General features: G+C 43.0%; 3 protein-coding genes and 1 long non-coding RNA gene across 5 annotated transcripts; 2 read left to right on the top strand and 2 right to left on the bottom strand.

Moving 5' to 3' along the window:
* Positions 1 to 1923: 1923 nt before the first annotated feature.
* On the top strand, positions 1924 to 4727 carry LOC115198208 (stabilizer of axonemal microtubules 2). The gene is made up of 4 exons (XM_029759976.1): positions 1924 to 2481; positions 2964 to 3146; positions 3283 to 3482; positions 3576 to 4727. The coding sequence occupies exons 1-4, from the start codon at positions 2423 to 2425 to the stop codon at positions 4619 to 4621; spliced, it is 1488 nt and encodes a 495-aa protein (XP_029615836.1). The 5' UTR covers positions 1924 to 2422; the 3' UTR covers positions 4622 to 4727.
* Positions 4728 to 5324: 597 nt separating this feature from the next.
* On the bottom strand, positions 5325 to 12267 carry larp7 (La ribonucleoprotein 7, transcriptional regulator). Its single transcript, XM_029759975.1, has 13 exons — positions 11943 to 12267; positions 11437 to 11664; positions 11006 to 11106; positions 10819 to 10902; positions 10564 to 10728; positions 10360 to 10465; positions 9841 to 10203; positions 9534 to 9672; positions 9144 to 9292; positions 8782 to 8897; positions 8507 to 8666; positions 6126 to 6217; positions 5325 to 5945 (listed from the first exon to the last, which is right to left on the bottom strand). The coding sequence occupies exons 2-13, from the start codon at positions 11645 to 11647 to the stop codon at positions 5868 to 5870; spliced, it is 1764 nt and encodes a 587-aa protein (XP_029615835.1). The 5' UTR covers positions 11648 to 11664; positions 11943 to 12267; the 3' UTR covers positions 5325 to 5867.
* A 1861-nt stretch (positions 12268 to 14128) lies between these two features.
* On the top strand, positions 14129 to 18500 carry LOC115198206 (uncharacterized). Its single transcript, XR_003879189.1, has 7 exons — positions 14129 to 14220; positions 14585 to 14612; positions 14719 to 14885; positions 15103 to 15495; positions 15786 to 17409; positions 17609 to 17699; positions 17882 to 18500. It is a non-coding gene; the product is annotated as an uncharacterized LOC115198206 (long non-coding RNA).
* A 607-nt stretch (positions 18501 to 19107) lies between these two features.
* Positions 19108 to 21937, bottom strand: LOC115198205 (ceramide-1-phosphate transfer protein). Of its 2 annotated transcripts, none has more exons than XM_029759974.1 (6): positions 21565 to 21937; positions 21393 to 21463; positions 20363 to 20580; positions 19855 to 20220; positions 19428 to 19662; positions 19108 to 19353 (listed from the first exon to the last, which is right to left on the bottom strand). In XM_029759974.1, exons 1-5 carry the CDS (start codon positions 21647 to 21649, stop codon positions 19434 to 19436), a joined length of 969 nt encoding a protein of 322 aa, XP_029615834.1. In that variant the 5' UTR covers positions 21650 to 21937; the 3' UTR covers positions 19108 to 19353; positions 19428 to 19433. The 2 variants fall into 2 exon arrangements, with proteins under 2 accessions (XP_029615834.1, XP_029615833.1); XM_029759973.1 differs by having other exon boundaries at positions 19108 to 19349.
* Positions 21938 to 22057: the final 120 nt, after the last annotated feature.

Raw genomic sequence — 22057 nt, 5'->3', positions numbered from 1 at the left:
ATAAAATGTAGGCTAGAACCTTCCAATGACTAAGTGACATTTGTGATTACTACACTGTACTGGTGTGAACTGTGATACGATCACATAGTGTATTATAATCCAGAATGGATCATCATATCATTTTAATTGCCCAGCCTGATGTGATGACAAGCAAAGTACAACCTATGGATCAAGGACAAACAATGAATGTCATCACTTTTTTTTATTCACTTTGTGATGTCACCATTGTACTAGTAGTTACTGATGTGTTGAATCTTCTACTATAGGCGCTCTAGACCTATGCATATCATAGACAATAAGCGATATTTTTATTTGGAAATATTAGCAGATTTAACTAATTAACAAGTTGAAGTTGTCTAGCAGCAATGCATAATCAATGTGTAGCTTTGTGTTTTTGTTACATTGGGTTTTGTCATTAGGCCTAGGCTATGTCTAACATGTGACATGAGAAACTGACAAGATTATGAATTTGTACAGGATGTGGTAGGTTTTGTAATCCAACTTTATATAAATGTTACTCAAGGTTGATTGATAGTGAAAGCAGCTCCAATGGCCTGTTAAGTGTTATCAAAGTTCAATGTCCTATTTTGACTTCATCTGTCATGCCACAGCTTTACAGTTTATAGTTAACTCTCTCTCTCTCTCTCTCTCTCTCTCTCTCTCTCTCTCTCTCTCTATGTGATTCAATCATGTAATATGAAACCAAGCAGGTAGTACGATTGTGATTGTGTTGATAATGTAAAAACAGGATATGGCTGCCTCTGTGTGGACCTTTTGTGACATTGCAGGCTAAAATTAGAAGTGCTTTTGGATTAGGGTCCTCTCACTACGTACTGTATTATGGGCCTTATGCCCAGCGATGCATTAATGGCATAATGGAATTTATTTAATATAGGTTGAGGTCACTATGACAAATCCACAGAAATAGAATGAAAACAGCCCAAATATCAATGTCATAAAGTCTGTCACGTCCAAAGAATTTGTTCCAATTCTATGATCACACTTGTGGAACAAGCCTAATTATGACACAAACAATAGAACATTCTCGAATATTAAATTGCAAGCTTGGAATCATTATTCTCTCAAAACACGAAACTGTTATTGAAAATGCAATAATATATCTGGAGCTTCGAGTCAACACACCGACACCATGGCATTCCAATGTATGTGCCAGATATGCACTTGCGGGTAGGTACCAATATCCCGACCGACCGGTGCACTCGCCTAGCGCTTTCAGCTGCAGTCTACTGCTTTTTTTGGCTAGGAAAAGGTAACAGATGGACAGCACTGCAACTACGACACGGCCTAGGTCATGGAGATCGCACACTGACTCAAAATCTGCTGCAATATGTCTCATAGCCTATTCTCACTGGTAGCCTACACTGACTGTACAAAACATTAGCGGGAACACCTTCCTAATGTTGAGTTGCACCCCCTTTTGCCCTCAGAACAGCCTCAATTCGTCGGAGCGTGGATTCTACAAGGTGTCGGGTGCTGGCCCATGTTGACTCCAATGCTTCCCAAGTTGTGTCAAATTGGCTGGATGTACTTTGGGTGGTGGACCATTCTTGAGACACACGGGAAACTGTTGAGCGTGAAAAACCCAACAGCGTTGCAGTTCTTGACACAAACCGGTGTGCCTGGCACCTACTACCATACCCCGTCCAAAGGCACTTAAATATTTTGTCTTGCCCATTCACCCTCTGAATGGCACACATACACAATCCATGTCTCAATTGTCTCAAGGCTTCAACATCCTTATTTAACCTGTCTCCTCCCCTTCATCTACACTGATTGAAGTGGATTTAACAAGTGACATAAATAAGGGATCATAGCTTTCACCTGGATTCACCTGGTCAGTTAGGTGTTCTTAAATGTTTTGTACACTCAGTGTATCCATGCAAAGTATTCTGTCCTTAATCTCCTTACCATAGTCTTCACTTTGATTCACCTGGTTAGAATATGTCATGGAAAGTGCAGGGGCTCCTAATGTTTTGCAGTCAGTGTATGTCAATCATTCATTTCGGAGTGGACATGGAATGACCTATATATCTGCTGTTCATTCATTTAAATGTAACTATTTTTGTTTACTAAAAGTAGCTGGACATTATGTAATCCATTTCCACTACGAAAACCCAAAAAATAATACTCTAGTACAGAGCAAAAGCACAACCGCGTCCAGAATTTCTCATCCTCATCAAAGACGCATCTGTCTTCGCTCAGTGCTTCAAACGCGCCAGTTAGAGAGGGAGTAATCCACGTGCATTTATTTTTAGAAGCGCTCTCAGTCAATACGCACTTCATTTGTAGCCTACTACAACACAATCCATGTTCTTCTGGTCAATAATTTCAACGCTGTTTGGTACGATGGATTGGGTCACAACGCCCGAGCGTAAAGCGTAAAGATGTGCAGGGATATTCCATGAGGGCGATGTTTCAAGGTATATCCAGAATTTGGAGATGCCCACCTTTGCCAAGGAGGTAAGATTAATGTTTAAACTTTGCGGTCGTTAATACATCGGAGTTCCTATCTGATCGTGCATGGAGAGCGAGTTATATTCTGGTGATAGAGAGAGTAAACTATATGACTGATAAATCGTTGATGAGAGTGGAAGAAAAACGGGGTATGGGTTGCAATACATATTTACTTGAAGGTAGGGTAGGCGTAGGGCTTTGCCTTCCAAAAGAAGGCAAACATATTGACTGTGAACTGATTAAACGACATTATCAAGTTTAAGTGCTGTAGACTTGATTTTCATGCTGTGTGGGAGCAAATCATTATTTGAATGTAGCTGAGAGACACAAAATAACCGGAGATCAATATAATTTAAATATTCTTCTGATAAGAAAAACTACATTTCATTACTGTTTTTAACACCAACTTGGCCTAAAGCATATTCTCAACAACACACTCTCTTGGCCATTCTAACCAATCCCAACACTTAATCCCTTTTTCCTGGTAGGAAGCACCACTGTTTACAAGGATCCCATCCAGAGGAGCCTTGTATCCTGATCCCAGGCTGCATGGTCTCGGAATACCAGGAAAAGTACCCTGCCTACTGGAACACTGTTGTCCGGGCAGCCAAGAAGCCGAAGAATGAGTACCAGCCAATGGAAGGAAAGATATCCAACATGACCACTTTCAGGTAAGAGACAAGCACATAATTCATCAAAGACGATATGATATTCTGATTCTGACAACATTCCCTCTTTAATAGTTTGCGTAGTTCATTCAGTCTGCATGTTGCAAGTCATGAATGTAACGTCTTTAATGTTTTTCAGGTCAGACTACGTGGCCCATGAAGTGACCCAGAGGCCACCAAAGGTCACCAAGTTGTATGTGCCACCTGATGGAAGAATGAGACACAGCAGCACTTACGTCAGGGACTACCCAACTCACCCTGTTCAGAAGCACATCGTGACCAAGCCTGATGGGTACCATCCGCCCACAGCAAAGATGGTTGCCCAGTCTTTATACAAAGGTACAGTACGTGCGTCTTGGGGAATGTCCTCAGATACCAATAAACTATAGATTTCAAATGAAACTAAGTCCAATCTTTCATTATTGTTTTCAGAGGATTTTCGAGCATGGCACACCCAGAAAGTCCAACCCTACAGGACGCGTGACAACCTGAAGTTGAACAACAGCAAATTTGATGTGACCACCACCTATCAAGACGAATTCTGCTACAAGGGCCCAGCCGAGGCCAGGAAGAGCTTCAAACCAGCCCCCGACGCCCCAGAGACCCTGCCCTTCGATGGCACCACCAACTACCAGATGCAGTATATGTCCCATCCTGTCCAGCCCAGGCAGCCCAAGGAGAAGGCTGTCTACAGGCCCACCAGCGCCCCCCTCAATGGGGTCTCCAGCTACAGGCAGGACTACCTGGGCCTGCCGGCCAAGCCTGTCAAGCCCTTCCGGGCCAAGGTGGCTTGGGAGAGCAGCCCGGCAATCTTTCAGGGGACCAGCGAGTTCCATGATCAGTACAAGCCCTGGCCACTGCAGCCCAAGCACCGGCACCATGCTGAGGAGTACTGCCCAACTGAGGGCACTATGGTTGGTCTGTCCACAGCTCATGCTGACTATGTCGGCCACGAGTGCCAGCAACGGCCCCAGTCCGCCCGCCCTCCGGTCGAGACCTGGACAAAGGAGGCCAGGGCACCCCTCCAGACCAGGTCCACCATGAAGGAGCACTACCGTGCCTGGGACATGATGCATCCCCGCCCCACTTCACACACAGGTGAGCTAGAGACCCCCAAAGGGGCTTTCGCCAAGACCACCACCTTCCTCTCAGCATACACACCCAAGACGGCCCAGCGCGCCACTAGCTTCAAGCCCACTCAGACGCTGCTGAGCCCCCAGGCCATGGATGAAGACTCTGTCAGTCGCCCCACCTACACGCCCAAGGAGATCCCATCTTGCCCTGCCTGGGATGGCTGTCCTCCTGGCTTTGAGTACAGCTCCATGGGGGCTGGAGGACACAGGCTGTACCGGACCATCTCGATACAGGAAACAGGGCCGAGTCAGCTGGCCGCAGCTATGAGCGATAAGTCTCCTTACTCCCACAGCAGGAAGAGCTGCATGGTCCCCAGCCAAGCCAAGAGGGCGCCAGAGTCCTGACTACTGACCTGCACACACAGCTAGCTAGAGGACTTTCTTATTTTTCTATTTAAATAGAGCACCTTTGGTATTTTTTATAGTCACATAAAATAAAGGAATAATGCTAGTTGTGCATTTTATTTATTTTATACAAAGAGGTCACACAAATTCTTACTTGAACATTACATCGTTAAGCTTTTTGCTGTTTTTTGTTACATAAGTTAACAATGTGGACAGGAACGTAAAAGATCAGACACCATATAGCATAGTAACACACCAGATGCAGCAATATAATCAATGAGCTGAATAAAAAGCCAGTCCATTAAAGGCCCAATGCAGCTGTTTTTATCTCAATATCAAATCATTTCTGGGTAACACTCCATCCTGGTTACTGTGTTATCTGGGTGAGGGTGGTAAGTACCGTAGTATGATTGTTTTCAATTAAAATGGTCAAAAAGAAACAAAAATAGCTTCTTAGCAAAGAGCAATTTCTCAAGCAAGAGACCGTCTGGGAGTGGGGACGGGAAAACAGGCCGTTATTGGAACTCTTTGTTGGTCTATTAACTGATTTATCTCCTGGTGATGTCTCCAGGCAGGCCGAAACTCCATCCCACCAAAACAGGCAGAAATTTCAACAGCTCTTTAAGTAAAAGGGCGTTTTCAACATTTTCACAGTATTATTCCAACCACAGTATGGAAACGCATAAAACACAGGAAAATCACGTTTGTTTTTTTTACTTCACTGGGCCTTTAACCACAAATGTATGTTTATTAATTCGAAAATAGGTACATTACTTCAAAAAGAAAAGGTTATCGGTGCCATGACAAGTTACAGAAAACAGATCTTGGGTGAAGCTCTGGGCAAGTTTTGAAATCCTATGTACAGCATATATACATTCATATTTCATAACTGAAATCTGGGCAGCTCTCACTACAACACAAAAGACTAGTGAGCGAATCTATTTGCAATTTAAATAATGCAGCTGCTTTCTGTTTGTAGAACAGCAGCCATACATAACCTTCCAGTTAGTGGAACTGAAACTACATTGGACAGAATGGCTGTTTAAACAATAAACACAATGTTACCATGACTTATTAAAATTCCATTTTAAAACCATGGCTTCTCTCTGCTTGTACCACTCATGAACAGTAAAACAAAAACATCATACTATTTAGGAATGACAAAATGGCCGACATTTCAATAAACTCTTAGGGAAGAAAAGGATTCAGAAAAGAAAGGAAGCACAGTAGAACATGACAGTCTTGATCAGTCCTCCATGAAGCGGATGTGCTTAGTGGCCTCCTTGGCCCGGGCTATGATGATTTTCTCGGCTTTGGAAATGAGCTGGGGCAGAAACAGAGATGAACGGGAGACATTGCTCTGTTAAAATCAACTTAAGGCCTACAACAATATGAGTGAACAATATGCTCATTCAAAAATGGTTTTCCTCAAAAGAAAATGGTTGGGTGCTGCTAGAGATACTTGTAAATAATCCATAAGAAATGTAAATAGAGGGAACCCTACCTTCTCTGTGCCCCGTTTCTTGTCTCTGGGCCGGTTCAACTTAGCTTGGCGGTCCACCAGGATCTTCTGCCAGTACCTTTGTTCATGGTCGCCTACAAGTACAAATTAATGAAGAAATTAGCAATTGTCCATTTCAATGTAACCACCAGCCCTTCCACTGGAACGCAGCAGCACATGAAAACACACCCAAAACATCTCTTTCCAAAGTGCAACAAATAATTCAGCTACATTCTTCTCTTAATAAGCAAATGAAGCCAAAATAATCAAACATATTTTGGTTAAGGACATGCCTTCATGAATATGCTTTCTTGATCCTCAAATTAAGATGCAGTAAGGGGACTCAAAAAACGCAATATATAATTGAATAATAATATATAATAATTCATTACTGTATGAAATATAATAATAAAATGCCATTTAGCAGATGCTTTTATCCAAAGGGACTTAGTCATGTGTGCATACATTTTACGTATGGGTGGTCCCGGGAATCAAACCCACTATCCTGGCGTTGCAAGTGCCATGCTCTACCAACTGAGCTACAGAGGACCAGCAATTGTTAATTAACAAAGATATTACAGTGCATTTGGAAAGTATTCAGACCCCTTGACTTCTTCCATATTTTGTTACGTTAGTCTTATTCTAAAATTTATTAAAATGTTTTTCCCCTCAAAATCTAAACATAATATACCATGCCAGGTGTTTAGAAATGTTTGCGAATGTAAAAATAAAATAAAATGAAAATCACATTTACATAAGTATTCAGACTCTTTACTCAGTACTTTGTTGAAGCACCTTTGGCAGCAACTACAGCCTTGAGTCTTCTTGGGTATGACGCTACAAGCTTGGCACACTTGTATTTGGGTAGTTTCTCCCATTCTTCTCTGAAGATCCTCTCAAGCTGTCAGGTTGGATGAAGAGCGTCGCTGGACAGCTATTTTCAGGTCTCTCCAGATATGTTAGATCGGGTTCAAGTCCGGGTTCTGGCTAAACCACTCATGGACATTCAGAGACTTGTCCCGAAGCCACTCCTGCGTTGTCTTGGCTGTATGCTTTGGGTCGATGTCCGGTTGGAATGTGAACCTTTGACCCAGTCTGAGGTACTGAGCGCTCTGGAGCAGGTTTTCATCAAGGATCTCTCTGTACTTTGCTCCGTTCATCTTTGCCTCGATCCTGACTAGTCTCCCAGTCCCTGCCGCTGAAAAACATCACCACAGCACGATGCTGCCACCACCACGTTTCACCGTAGGGATGGTGCCAGGTTTCCTCCATACTTGACGCTTGGCATTTAGGCCAAAGAGTTCAATCTTGGTCTTATCAGTCCAGAAAATCTTGTTTCTCATGGTCAGAGTCCTTTAGGTGATGCCTTTTGGCAAACTCCAAGCGGGCTGTCATGTGCCTTTTACTGAGGAGTGGCTTCCGTCTGGCCACTCTACCAAAAAGGCCTGAGTGCTGCAGAGACGGTTATCCTTCTGGAAGGTTCTCCCTTCTCCACAGAGGAACTCTGGAGCTCTGTCAGAGTGACCATTGGTTTCTTAAATCACCTCTCTGACCAAGGTCCTTCTTCCCAGATTGCTCAGTTTGGCTGAGTCTTGTTGGTTCCAAACTTCTTCCATTTAAGAATGATGAAGGCCACTGTGTTCTTGGGGACCTTCAATGCTGCAAAAATTTCCCCAGATCTGTGGCTCGACACAATGCTCTCTCGGAGCTCTATAGACAATTGCTTCGACCTCAAAGGCTTGGTTTTTCTCTGACCTGCACTGTCAACTGTAGGACCTTATATAGACAGGTGTATGCCTTTCCAAATCATGTCAAATGAGTTGAATTTACCACAGGTGGACTCCAATCAAGTTGCAAAACATCTCAAGGATGATCAATGGAAACAGGATGCACCTGAGCTCAATTTCAAGTCTAATAAAAGGGTCCGAATTCATATGTAAATAATCTATCTGTTTCTTATTTTTAATACATTTGCAAAAAATATTTTTTTGCTTTGCCATTATGGTGTATTGTGTGTAGATGGATGAGTAAATCAATTTTAGAATAAGGCTGTAACGTAATAAAATGTGGAAAAAGTCAAGTGGTCTGAATACTTTCCGAATGCACTGTATATAGCCATTGCCTCTTTTCAGATGTAGTAAATAGTTTATGGCCCCGTTTGAACTCTCCCAAATACATCCATCCCTTCTCCCATCCTTGAAGAAATCACTAATCTAATATGATTTGATAGGCGTGAGCAAGGCTACCTCTGTGTTGCTGTCACTAGTCATGTCATGTCAGCACTTACCTCAAAGAAGGGAGGAAGGAAGGAAGGATGCAAATGAAGATGATTTGAACAGGGCCCTTGGTGAACTATAGTGGAAGCAGTGGGAGAGTCAGCCTACCAGAGAGGATCTCCAGCTGCCAGCTGTGTTTGTTCTGCAGCTCGGTGCGAGCGTCAATGATGGCCTTGGCCTCTGCTGGAGTCTTGAAGCGGACGTGACCCTCGGCATCCCCCTCTAGGGTGTCCACATACACCACTGGGGACACCTCAGAGAGAGCGTCCTAGATACACACAAACTTTTGAGTTAGAAGAACACATGGCTCTAATCATTTGTATGTGAAACAATGAATGCATAATAAACATGGTAAAAGAAGAGCGTTAAAAGCTCATCTCTACCTTGATGACTTTTCTGCCAGGTAAGGGTTTGGTATGGGTGATCCTGACGATGCAGCCACTCTCAAACTGAGGGCCGGGGGGGCTCTCCTTTTCACCTGCCTTCTTACTCTCCTCAGCTTAGGGAAAAAAGACAGAGACATGGGGAAGAAGACATAATATTGTGTGTGGAAATGGTCAATTGTATGGGAACCGGTTTCAAAAGATTTTCAGCATTTATTCTGATGTAATATGTGGACAGTAAACTAACATTTGACTCAATATCAATATTTGTGGTGTTTATATGAGAGTACTAGGGGATTTAAACATGCAGAAGTTGTACGACTGACAGATAGGTAAGTAGTGGATAAATATTAGGCACTAACAAGGTGTCTGTTTCTGTTGGAGACTGGTGTCCATATCCATTTTCTCTCCTGCTCCCTTGTGGTGGAACTTGGTCAGGCACGCCTTCAGAGCTCCCATGCTCCTCTTCTGCAGGGTCAGATACTCCACCTTCAGCTTCAGCCAGTCTTTCCTTCCATCCAGCCAGCCAAAAGGAGAGGAGGAAGAGAAAGGAGAGAAAGGAGAGAACAAGACAGAGCAAGCTCTCAATTTGAATAACAATATCTTGTCCAACACTGGGGCATTGGATTGTTCAATAAAGATGCTATGGTTTAGACCAATTTAATTAGGGATTTATTTAGATTAAATCAATGCCATTGGTCTGATTGACTCAGAGCAGGCTATTAGTCATAAAGATGCATGAAGGTTCTTACTTGGCGAGAACCCGGAGAGGAATGACCTCTTCACCAATCTTCACCCTCTCCTTGTGCTTCTTCTTCCTCTTCCGCTTAGCTTTTAGCAGGGAGTCGTCCATCTTCTCCTCCTCTTCCTCCTCAACCTTGACAGGCAAATCTGAAGACACCAGATTACTATTAGGCATTATTTGTCACTGCTGACCAGTAGACTATCTTTTGGACTGGATTTAGTCAAACCTGCCCACATGTATTTTCTTGTACCCAAAACCAGTGATTTTATCTGTTCACAAGCAATGTGTAGGTTCAATACAATGAAGACCCTTACCTTTCCCATCGCTCTCCTTCACCTTGTCTTCCTCCTTCACCTTGCCCTCCTCCCCCTCGCTCATCCTTCTCAGCTTGGCCGGCATGTCTCCCTGGACGTCACTCTCTGAGCTTTCCCCTGCCTGGGACCGCCGTCTCTTCTTCTCTAGCCTTTTGGCCGGGGCCTTATCTGTGCCCCCCTCGGGTGCTACAACCTCTGCACCCTCGTCCGTGCATTTCCTCTTCCTGTCAGAGGGCTTAGACTCAGATTCTATTTTCTGTTCTTTGGCCCCGCCCACTGTTGTCTCTGCCTGTGACGGGGCATCCTCTTTGGTGCTGCCCCTGGACTTCTTCTTCTTCCTCCTTTTCTTTTCCTCTTCCTCGTCTGCAAAGAACACAGACACACACAGTAGTTTAACAGAAGGTAAAGGGCTTTAACTTGACACTTAAATGTTAGCAGTTTCCAACATATGCATTTGTTGTGATTGTGTGTAGTCACTCTGAAGTTAACCAGCAATGCTTTATTCTTCCCAATACCCACCTAGTGTGGTGTTCAGGGTGGGTGGATCGGGGATAGGCTTCCTGTTCTTGGTCTTGGGGAAGATGCCAGGTTTCCTGGGGGCGTCCTCTGGAGGGTTGTTCAGCATCTGGACGGGAAGAACATGGTTAGTTCTCTACCTTATTACTACGTAGGACACATCCATTTGATCACAAAATTCATTACAGAGGCATCTTTACATCTCACCTCTATGGCTTTCTGTGCCTCCTCTTCCGTCTCAAACTCAATGAAGGCGAACCCTTTGGAGTGGCCCGTGGTTTTGTATCTCGGGACACTGACGTAAACCACATTTCCGCATTTGGTAAACACTCGTTCTAGCCAGTCATGTGTTACTTTCTTGGGCAGAAGCTCCTGGGGGAAAAATATATTTATTTAATATGGCGTTTTGTATTCAAAGGACCACATCATGACTTGACAAACATGAACACAACTGTTATTTACCACATAGACTGTTCGGTTGTCTACATCTTTCGGATCCTCTCCAATTGGATGCTGCCGTCGCACTTTAGTTCCCTCTAGGTTGACCTGAAAGACCAAAACAGATCACAGTGAACACCATACGTCTAAGAATTCAATACAAAATTCCAACCAGCAACTGAAAAACAGATTATGTACAGTAATACTTGACCTCAACGACAGATGAATTTTTCAGTGCCCTTGCAATCAACTTGCAATCAGTTGTCAGATTTTTCATTCGGTTGAAGGATGTCAAAACAGATATATCAACATCTGTTGAAAATAAAACCACTGTTAGTTGACAGGAAGATCATTCCAAAGGAGCAGTACAGGACAAGTGAGAATAGGATGATTGTTGTATGGTATCCCTTAATCTCCATCACAAATCTGGGCCAAAATTCTACCCTGACCACAAGATAGACAAAACACTTATTGTTGGTGTTTCCAGCTATGTTAGCCTGGTCCCAGATCTGTTTGTGCTGTCTTGTCATTTGTCAACTCAATGACCATAGTTGGCAAGACAGCACAAACAGATCTGGGATCAGGCAACAGCTACGTAGGATGGGACAATGACGCCAAATGCTGCCCATTACAACTACTTACATCCATCTCGTGACTCCTCAACGAGTCGTCTTAGAAACCTGTCCTTGTGAAGGTTGACGTCCCCAAACCAGAAGTCCACCTGCTTCTTCACGTCTGCAAGCAGCTGTTTCACACGGGACCTCTTCTTCTTCTCATTCTCTTTGTTCTTTCCACCTGGGTTCATGGCAGATGACAGGGCACCACCTACGACTCTTTCCTCTGTGTCTACCATTATGTGTTTAACTACACCTGTGAATTATCATATCTCATGGCTGAGTAACATTGCACTGAAGGTATTGGCATTCATTCATCATTAGTTATCTAGTGTTTTGAATTCTACAAGTGAGAACACAGAGTCTACGTTTTGTAGATAATGTGCATGCTTATATGTATTTAGCTCATTCGAGCTAAGTTAGCTAACAACTTAATTAAACGTTAACTTCCTAGCGACTCACTCAGTATGACAAATAACAGTATGGCTGTTTCAAAAGATTTTAGAAGGTAGAAAATCAAACAGAAGACATTACCTTATTATCTGCGGCAATAAGTAATCATTTAGCTAGCTATATTTTAGAATTCAGAGCTACTGGCGTGTGTGTTTCGTTTTCCAGTGAGGTCCTCGCACAGTTGAGAAACAGTGAGTCGCTCAACCTTTCTTGGCGAATAATTAGTTAGTTAACACACTATAATTTAGCAAATTAGTACACTCAAATTACAAATGTGATTATACATATCAGAGGAAATGCGTTCAACACAGGTAATAGTACCAAAAGCTAAATTAGATGGTCTGTATTTCTCTAAAAAGGCTTTCCTTTGGAAACCTATTTTGTCTCTTGTTGATGACGTTTCCTCCACGGGAATCCGAAAAAAGGAGCGAAATACAAAAATACTGCAGCAGCCAAATTGGCCGTGTTCGAGAGGATCAAAACCGAAATGTGTCATGGGTAAATTGTGACTGACTGACGGATCTACAAATAACAATGAGTGTTATTTATGATGCAAGGTTCTTTGTGTTGTAGATCAGTCAGTCGGAAATCGCCTGCACTTTCGGCTGCAATGTAGAACAAGCCTATAGACACATACACACATCGTTACGTCATGTACAACTAAACATAATCAAAACCTTCTATTTTGCTACCATTTAGAATAGAACGGACAGATAGTGCTATGGGAACGTGTCTATGGTGAGCAAACCATAGAGCCAACAAATGTTATGGATTTAGAATATTGTTTTAGGCATGTGTGAATGCTTATGGCAAAACTGTTTTATTTTAAAATCTTAGCATTTATTTTGCTTCATGAAAAGATTGATAACCCCCACAAAGACGTACACACGCCCATCTCTCTGTTACGTCATGTACATCCATTGTGTAGCCTACAAAATAGCCTACGTGACGTATTACGGTAAGGACGAGTTCGGTTTCCTATATCATCCATTATCATTAATTGACATCCGACCACAGAAAATTGTTTTACAAATTCAACACAGAGATGGATGAAGAAAAAGTAAGTGCCTTATGTCGCTTATTGAAAGCTATGGTTATATTTCAAAATATTTCTTACTTTGCCTAATGCAAAATATTGTCAAAACCTTGTATTTTGCTACCATCCAGATCAGAACGGACAGATAGTGCTATCCCCATGTCACCCCCCCCCCAGTTTGCCTTAAAGCTACAATCTTTATTTCGTTTTTTCACCCTTATTCACCCAAACTGCAGCCCGCCACTTTTTGTTATAGGCCTATTACTGAAGGATGGGGTTGCGCGAGAGACGACCGCTGTCCACTGCACTTTGGTGCTGAACGCCAGTTCGCGGTATTCCGATTCAGTCGCTGTCAATTAAAATTATTCTTAAACTGAATCTCCAATCGCGTCTGTTTTCGTGTTGTTTACGTAGTCCTACTTTCACACCATCGGGTTTTTTTTGCTGACAGCTGTGACAAAGTCGACACACGGTTTGCAGACGTAAAGAATGGTGAGTAATAGCAGAAATCTTTTTTGAAATCAACCAAGTTGAACTTATATTAGGTTGACTTGCAGGTGATGTTGACTTGCAGGTGATGTTGACTTGCAGATGATGTTGACTTGCATGTGATGTTGACTTGCAGGTGATGAAGGAAATATATCACATAGGCCTAGCTGTGGAACCAGTTATTATGCCTTATCAGAGGGTTTGGGATAAATGCGGAAGACACATTTCATTTGAATGCAATTCATTTGCGCAACTGACTAGGTATCCCCTTTCCTTACATATAGGCCTTATTATTAATGCAACCGAGATAGTTTTTTTTATCACATTAGGCTATTTTTAATGGTTGCATTCATATTCCTGTGCAGGGCCACCCGTTGTCCACTATGCCATCATTATGACGTCAATAAGGTCAACACCATAGAATTAGGAATTAGAATGGTTTTATTTAATAGGAGCTGCAGTTCAGAAGACCCTTCTCTGCCGTGTCCTTGGTGCAGACTGTATAGCATATAACTAGAACATATTTCTGCACTTTTTGGTTTCGTTTTACAAATTCATTCAAAGTCAGACAAAAAGGAGGTAGCTTTATTTTGGCAGCTTTGTGTTACCGTCTTATTAACACAAATCTTTACAATGTCTACAGATAAAAAGCTTCATGGGTTAAAACACTTTTAATGACTTTCATTTTGAGGATAACTGCAATAGGCTAGTTATGATGATTATAACATCAACACTTGATTAAAACAGGACTTGGAAGATAGCCACCGGGAGAAAGGGATGGAAGAGAAGCCAGATGCTCAACTAAAGGAAGAGAAGAAGGTCACGTCTGGCAAGGTAAGATTGGTCCTCTTGTCATTTTGAACTTTTTTTTTTGCTCAGTTTTAATCTATCTTGTTTCATTTTACAAACTTGATTCAATGTCAGACGAAAAGGAGGCAGGCCTATGTCTTTCAACAGCTTCACAGCTTTTCAACAAAAAGTTTACAGAATCTTTACATATTAAAAAAAACTAATTACTTTCATTTTGATAAACACTGTATAGGATAGAAAGAATGTGAGGAAGGTGTGATTGGTCCTCTGGCCACTTGGGTTATTTTCTAGGTTTGAATCTATCTTGCTATCTATTGGCTAAATAATGGGCTGCTTTAACTTAATGTTACAAATAATAATGTGTGATTTGGAAACTGTATTCTTGAAGGAATCAGCAGACCAAGGCACTGAAGAAGGTTAGACATTTTTTCTATATTAAACTATTTATCTTCCTAGTACATGTACTGTTTTGTTAGTGTTCCTTTTGTTTATTTAAAAAACGAATTTATTTTTGTCCTTTAGGTCCCTCAGTGGCATTCTGTTCACCCCGAGCTCACTATCCAGATAAATACCAAAACAGAGCGGCAGTAATTCAACTCTTACATGAGGAATTACGCAAGAGTCTACTTTACCCAAGAGGACGTCTGCTTCCCAATCATCATCAATTTCATGAGGTATCTCACTGATAGGTATGCTCAAAATCTATCACGTTAACTTGTGTCTTTATCAGGCAGTGGAAGGTGATTCAGGAGGGCATGAGAAATCCTGTAAGTTTATCTGTCAACATTTGATGTGTGATTATTTGATAGATAGTTGTACATGAAGTTTATCATATTGACTAACTAAGCACTTGACAACACAGCCTCTCAAAAATAAATATAATGCTCTTTTCTTGTATTGAAACAGACAACCAAAACACACCTTGCCAAAATGTGTAGGAAGATAGCGAAAACAGTTTCCCACATTGCGGTAGAGATCCTCATCCCGACCCTTGCACAAATATTAGCGCTTGATGCCGCTGGAGAAGCTAGTTCCTCTCCCTCGCTGACTGGATCAGAGTGCGCCAACATTGCAGGAACGTGTGGTGAAATTGAATGAGGAAGGTCTACCTAAGAGGCCTGGCAGTGGAAGGTCTCTGTGCAGTCAACGCATCAAGAGTCCCTACCCCTCATCCTTTGAATTTGAACAGAGGCTGGAATTGATCCGCGAACACAGGTACCACAACAGAGAATTGAGGACGAGCAGCAGTGGCAGATTTTATTACAGCTCCCACACATCCACTCCACGTTCTTCCACAAGGTATGTTCACCAACCACACTTCAACTGTGTGCCTGACCTGACTGATCTTAGCACCGTATACATACTGAACTCAAGCCAACTTTTTCACACATTACACAGCATATGACACTTCTAAGAATGAAAAGCTAAAGAATGACTGTTTTTATGGTAAAGTAAGAAGGCAGACAGCACATCTTTAGAGAAATAAATATTAAAATTATTGTGATTTAGGTGAATTTAGAGTATTGATTTGTAGAGATCAATATGTAAACATTAGCCAAGACTGATCAATTCTTGTGTTTGTTTTGAAGTTCCCAGACGTCGTTGCAGAGGGCACATGGAGGAGATGCTCGACTGACAGATCCTCTGAATGCCCTCTTTGGGATCACAGAGGCCACAATTCTCAAAGCGCTGGATGATCAATCCTGCTCTTCTGGCTCACCTGGATTGACCAGATCTGTGGTCAGAGACGTCATGAGTCAGGTGAACTCTGACATTCACTGATCATCTCCTCTTCCAGCTCAGGTAAATCAAGACCAGTGTTGTGTGACACTGGCAGGCGATATGCCATGCAGGCCGCTCAGAAGCTGGTGTCTGTTATCTGTGCCAAGCTGCAGAGGTTTGGAGTCACTGGACAGGCTGCGCCTCAAGCCAAAACTAATCCATCTAAGGAGAATGTGGACATTGAGGCTTCTCTTGCACTGTTGACAGGAGAGGTCATGGCTGTTATGGTCAACTCCAGAGAATGCCAGGAAGGAGAGTAAGGAACAATGGATGCGCTTCGAGAAATAACACACAAAGTAAATGTTTTGGCTTCAAGGGATAGTGTTGGTGGTCTTCTGGAAGACTCCATAGCAGAGAAAAAATCTCTGAAAGAGACTGTATCCTCTGGCAGCTTAGTGAGTCAAAACATCCTCATACTTTCACCTTCTGAGAAAAAGCTTGGATCTCCTGTAATGTCAACCATTGAGAAGTTCTCCAGTGTTGAATTGAAGTCAGAAGCCACTATTAGCGAAGTGCTCATTAAGTCTAGCAGAAGTCTATCTGCACAAATGTCTGCTTGCACACCTGAGCATTCAAGTAATCTGGCCAGTGAAAGGAATCTGCCAGCTATGCCAGAACTTTTAACAACTACAATTAATGTAGGTTCTGAAGCCTCTGAAATGATGGATTCCTTTCTGAGCGATATTTATCACACAATCAGATTTCACAAAAAGGAAAGCTCTACCCATGGCCCTTAACCTTTCTAAAAGGTTGCAGAATACGCTGAGGGGATTTTACTCTCGACGTTTGGCCCCTAACAGCTCAGATCGAGACAAAGAGGAGAATCTAGAGCAAGCTAAAAACATTTCTGCTCCTACTTTGATCCAAAAGTCATTTGGATCCAACAAGAGTGAGTGTATGCTTCCAGAGGTCATCTCACCAGTAGAAGTGGCTCTTCATAGACATCAGAGCGAAAAGCTCCCAAGTGGGGAAACCCTTCTCCTCCAAACTCATGTACATGTTCGCTGAGGAGTTAGTGAAGCAATTGCTGCTTCCTTTGATCTTCCCTCCTTCATTGTGGGGCTTGGATCAGGAAGCCTCCCTTTACGATGTTCCGTCGAGGCGCATCTAGTCACCGCAGCTCAAGTTCCACTACTTCTCGAGTGACTGTACTTGATGGTAGTAGCTCTCTGGTGTCTGCTAGTTCTTCGCAGATTTATGATGACACAGTGAATCTGTTCACCAGCGCGATCTGTCACCAAGTGATGGACAACATTTCTGGAGCCTCTAGTCACACAGTGGAGGACAACATCCATGACAGAGGCATCCATCATTGCTACTGGGTCTGTGGAGCAGGCCCAGAGTGGTTCCAGTTCTCCTCAGGCTGTGAAACAAGGCAAATGGAGGTTCAGATTCCTCCCAAAGATTTCCAAGTTCAGACTCAACCTCAAGGTAAACCAGAAATGGGTCTAAGTGAAATGTTATTATTGAGTTTTGCTGTCATTTTTTGGTGTTTATTACTTGCTGTTGGGTATCTTACTACACAATATGAAAACCTCTCAATGGTGTTACTTTATACTTGTTGCTGTTGTATAAATGATGTCGTTTTAAGAATTACATTCAGTAAGACATTTTATTTTGAAACAATAAGTGCTTCAGGCGGCACAACAAAAAGGAGGTACAGCCCTCAGAGGAAGCCCAGGACCAGATTAAGGTTCCCCGGGAAGAGGACCATTGCATACGTAAGTCTAACTGCTAATTATTATTTTATCACAGTTTTTTTTTATACATATAAACGGCATAATATTTCACAGTCCCACAACATTAGCAACATGAAAGGATGAGCACACAATCATTTTAAAACCTAAAGTCCATGTAGGTTTGTTAACTGAAGTTCATGCCAACTTTCCCCTTCGGTCTCTAGCAACCCTGCATTGAGCCAAAGGCTGTCATGGCTCCACTTCAAGAGAGTTGTCTCTCCACTTCTCAACCCGAGGAGAAGAAACACAAACCCTCCATCAAAGTCAGGATGTTCTCGGCCATCAACAAAGGCTTTTGGAACACCTTAAAATGTTAATCTAACAAGTAACAATTGTTAAAACAAGTAACAACACTTAATTAATAAAATAAAGACTTACTGCGTTCAATTAATTTCCATTGTAAACTTTTCATGTCGTTTTTCACAAAAAGACACTAAAATAAAATGTAACTCACTTAGTTAAATGCATTTCAAAACAGAGTATTCATGCTGCTTTGTGATTGTCACGAGAGCATTAGGAGGCTCTGAATGTGAAAGAAGTAGTTCACTAATCAGACGTTCAACAAATACGCAGTTTATTTATCAGTTTGCATTTGCTTCAGCATTGTCAATATTGAGAGAACACTGTAAATAAGGCTCAGTAAACTACTTACTTCAGTTGATTGAAAAACTATTGGTATAATATGGACCTCGAGGGGACCTGTAACATCAAGCATCTGAGAGACCTAGGATAAATACACATAGAATATACAGCAACATATGCACTGTAGCCTACATACAAAAATAGCCACCTCTGAAAAAATACACGATAACAAAGGGAAAGAACAGGATGAGAAATTATTCGGAAAACATTGTATGGCCTATCACATGCTGCCTTCAGAGGTAAAGTCTCACCGGAGATACACATTCATTTTCAACATCATAGGATTTAGGGGAAAATAACTTTGAATTCTAGAAATAACTGAATCTGTGAAAGTCAATCCTCTGCTATTCAAAGAAAAGGAAAACCCTAGTAAGGCATGGTAAACCATAACCTCAAATTCTATCTAGACTACAGAGAGCTCAATCTGTGAGAGTCAATCCTCTGAGGGTCACAGAAGAAGGAAATAAACAATTCTGATAAACAATTCACAGAATAGTAGGGTAAAGCATCACTGACATAGGACTCTAGTCTAACTCACATGACTCAGCTGTGGTTTTAAAGCAATGAAGCCAGAACCCAGGATAGAGGGGCTGAGTGAATGTGGTCTGGACACTATGGAGGAGGGCCATTGTGTCAGAGACACTGTAGAAGGACAGAGTGCCCGCCTGGTGATCCAGGTACTTATTCTAGTTCTGTGATTTACAGCAGTAGACACACACACACACACACAGAAGAACAACTACAGACATGTGAATAAATAACATGTTTATTCACTCCTTTCACTGACACGAAGCAGATATTCCAGGGTTATCATTAGTTATAAGGGCTTTTCTACATATACAGTTGTAAACAGGCTTATACGGTAGGCCTATCTAACTGAGTTGCTGTGTGTTTCTACAGTCTTTCTAACACGTTTCTTTATAGTCTGTGCAGGCTATGTGTGCTGGCGTACGTGTCTGTCTGTCTGTCTGTCTGTCTGTCTGTCTGTCTGTCTGTCTGTCTGTCTGTGTCTGTCTGTCTGTCTGTCTGTCTGTCTGTCTGTCTGTCTGTCTGTCTGTCTGTCTGTCTTTCTTTCTATGGCAGCTCCATCATGCTGTGTTCTTCCAGTATGGTCTGTGTGCGTGTGTATACCTCTCTCATAACGTCTACAACAACGTTGAGCACCGGCCCAACATCCTCCTCTTTTCTCACACAAACTATATCCAGGAACACTCTTCTGTCTGGCAGAGCTACAAACACAAGCTCAGCCGCGCTGCGGATCAACCAGGGGTGATGGGGGGCCAGGGCCACGTTGTACGCATCCCTAGGGAACAAGGACAGGGTTAGGGTTAGTGTGTGTGTATGAGTGAGAGAGCAGGCATCTGTGCCCACCATACTGGCAAGCTGGCATGGCCATCAGGCTATGGGTAGTGTGAGACTTGGTCTTCAATAATTTAGTGAAATTGTGAAGTAACCTTTTGAGTGTGTGTGTGTATGTTTTCTGTCTAAAGGATACCTGCAGAGCTCCCCAGGGGTGCGGTAAACCCCCTGTGCGTCCGGTCCCTCCTCCAGGCCCTGCAGTAGCAGCAGGATCCAGAGCAGCGAACGGTGGAGCCGCAGCAGATTTCTGCAGCCGGAGCGCGTCCGCACACTGAAGTTCACCAAGCCCCTTTGCAGCTCCGACTCCACCATGGAACGCACTGAACTGTAGGCCGCTGGGCCTTGTAGTCCTGATGTGGGAGTTTGTAGTCTAGAGTGTCCTACTGGACTACGTTTCTCAAGGTCCTCTTTCTCCTGCTGGGCCAGCTCTCTGATGACAGCGATCTTATCTTTGACCTTCTGAGAGAAAAAACTGACCAGAGGTCCGAGAGATTCCATAAACCTAGAGAGAGAGCGAGAGAGAGGAGTGGGGAATCAATGTAGAGCCCTTCACCTAACAACTCCTTACAGTATCATTCATGGCAAGTTTAAAAGGTGTTCCCCTTATAAACACTCTCACACACACAGACACACACACACCGTACTTGATGAGTTCGTCCCAGCTGTAGAGGTAGTGCTCCAGCAGAACATCATCAGAGTGCGTAGCCATGGAAGAGGTCAGGTGGGACATGAGACGCCACACCTGGAACTGTTGACCTTGACACACCTGGAGAGGGGGCACAGAACCCAACACTACACCCCTCTCACCCTGCTGTCCCCCACTCTGCACCCCTCCTGGATGAGGAATAACAGGGCTCTCCGGCTGGAACAGGAGAGAGAGAGGGAGAGAGGCGGAGAAGATGAATGCACAAAACGAGAGGTATCATCTACACTACATGACCAAAAGCATGTGGACACCCTTTTTAAATGAGTCAATTCAGCTATTTCAGGCACACCCGTTGCTGACAGGTGTATAAATTGAGCACACAGCCATGCAATCTCCATAGACAAACACTGACAGTAAAGCTGCCCTGGTCAAATGTAAGTGATGTTATTGTGAAGTGGAAACTTTCAGGAGCAACAACGGCTCAGCCGTGAAGTGGTAGGCCACACAAGCTCACAAAACGGGCCAGCGGAGTGCTGAAAAATCGTCTGTCCTCGGTTGCAACACTCACTCCCACGTTCTAAACTGCCTCTGGAAGCAACGTCGTTGGGAGCGTGATGAAATGGGTTTCCATGGCTGAGCAGCCGCACACACGCCTAAGATCACCATTGGAATGCCGACTGCAAGCCAGGCCTAATTGCCCAACATCAGTACTCGACCTCACTTATGCTCTTATGGCTGAATGGATGCAAGTCCCAGAAGCAATGTTCCAACATCTAGTGGAAATCCTTCCCAGAAGAGTGGAGGCTGTTATAGCAGCAAAGGGGGGGCCAACTATATTAATGCCCATGATTTTGGAATGAGATGTTCGACGAGCAGGTGTCCAAATACTTTTGGCCACGTAGTGTATTTCCTATTTATCTTTATTATATATTAAAATCTTTCACTTGGTTTTACACTACAAAATAAATTATAGAACGACTAACTGTTAAGACATTTCCCTACAGGCTAAATTGTGTGTGTGTACTCACTGTTGGAAGGTAGAAATTGAAACTCAGACAGGGGTGCCAGGAGGTCTCACAATCACGCATTGCAACCTGAGCTGAGAGCGAGAGAGACACGTGTACAGTTTGTCACATTATACACACACAGCCACACAGAGAACAGCATCAGCTAAACCCTATGGTTAAAGTGGAAACTCACGGAGCCAGAAAGAACTGAGGAAGAGCAGCAGAGCCATGATGGAGGCTGGCAGGAGGTAGCGTTGCAGTCGCCCATTAATGCCCATCTTGTCTACACAAACAGGTACTGTCCTGAACACAGACACACTCAGCAGACCATCCCTCACATACTGGTAGGTAATCTCGTCCCCAGGCTATTTGCGACAGAGAGAGATCCGGCTGGGGAATACGACTAACTAGTAGTAAACGGCTATCCCCTAGCTGTATTTCTCTATATCTTATCTCTCTTTCTTCTTGTCCCTTTGAAGCTTACACTATTTCTTAGTATTGTTTTCCTTTCCTTCTCTTTCTAAATGCATTACAGTAAAGAAACACTTCCTATTTAAGCCACACCTCCTGGGACACTCTGTACTTGACCTTTAACCTTTGGCTTTTATCTCAACCACTGTTTCATCAGCCCTCTATCAACACACACGCGTACGCACACACACACACACACACACAGTCCCTGTATC

Source organism: Salmo trutta, chromosome 8 (assembly GCF_901001165.1).
Source record: "Salmo trutta chromosome 8, fSalTru1.1, whole genome shotgun sequence".
Taxonomy (NCBI): domain Eukaryota; kingdom Metazoa; phylum Chordata; class Actinopteri; order Salmoniformes; family Salmonidae; genus Salmo; species Salmo trutta.
This window is presented reverse-complemented; position numbering and strand designations above follow the sequence as displayed.

Coding starts and splice junctions, on each gene's coding strand:
- LOC115198205 (XM_029759974.1), bottom strand. CDS start 21,649: ATGGGCATTAATGGGCGACTGCAACGCTACCTCCTGCCAGCCTCCATC. Junction 20,581..21,392: donor TCAATTTCTACCTTCCAACA/GTGAGTACACAC, acceptor CTCCTGTTCCAG/CCGGAGAGCCCTGTTATTCC. Junction 19,663..19,854: donor ACCCCTGGGGAGCTCTGCAG/GTATCCTTTAGA, acceptor CTTGTTCCCTAG/GGATGCGTACAACGTGGCCC.
- larp7 (XM_029759975.1), bottom strand. CDS start 11,647: ATGGTAGACACAGAGGAAAGAGTCGTAGGTGGTGCCCTGTCATCTGCC. Junction 6,218..8,506: donor GCAGCTGGAGATCCTCTCTG/GTAGGCTGACTC, acceptor TTGTACTTGTAG/GCGACCATGAACAAAGGTAC. Junction 5,946..6,125: donor AGAAACGGGGCACAGAGAAG/GTAGGGTTCCCT, acceptor TTTCTGCCCCAG/CTCATTTCCAAAGCCGAGAA.
- LOC115198208 (XM_029759976.1), top strand. CDS start 2,423: ATGAGGGCGATGTTTCAAGGTATATCCAGAATTTGGAGATGCCCACCT. Junction 3,147..3,282: donor TCCAACATGACCACTTTCAG/GTAAGAGACAAG, acceptor AATGTTTTTCAG/GTCAGACTACGTGGCCCATG. Junction 3,483..3,575: donor TGCCCAGTCTTTATACAAAG/GTACAGTACGTG, acceptor TATTGTTTTCAG/AGGATTTTCGAGCATGGCAC.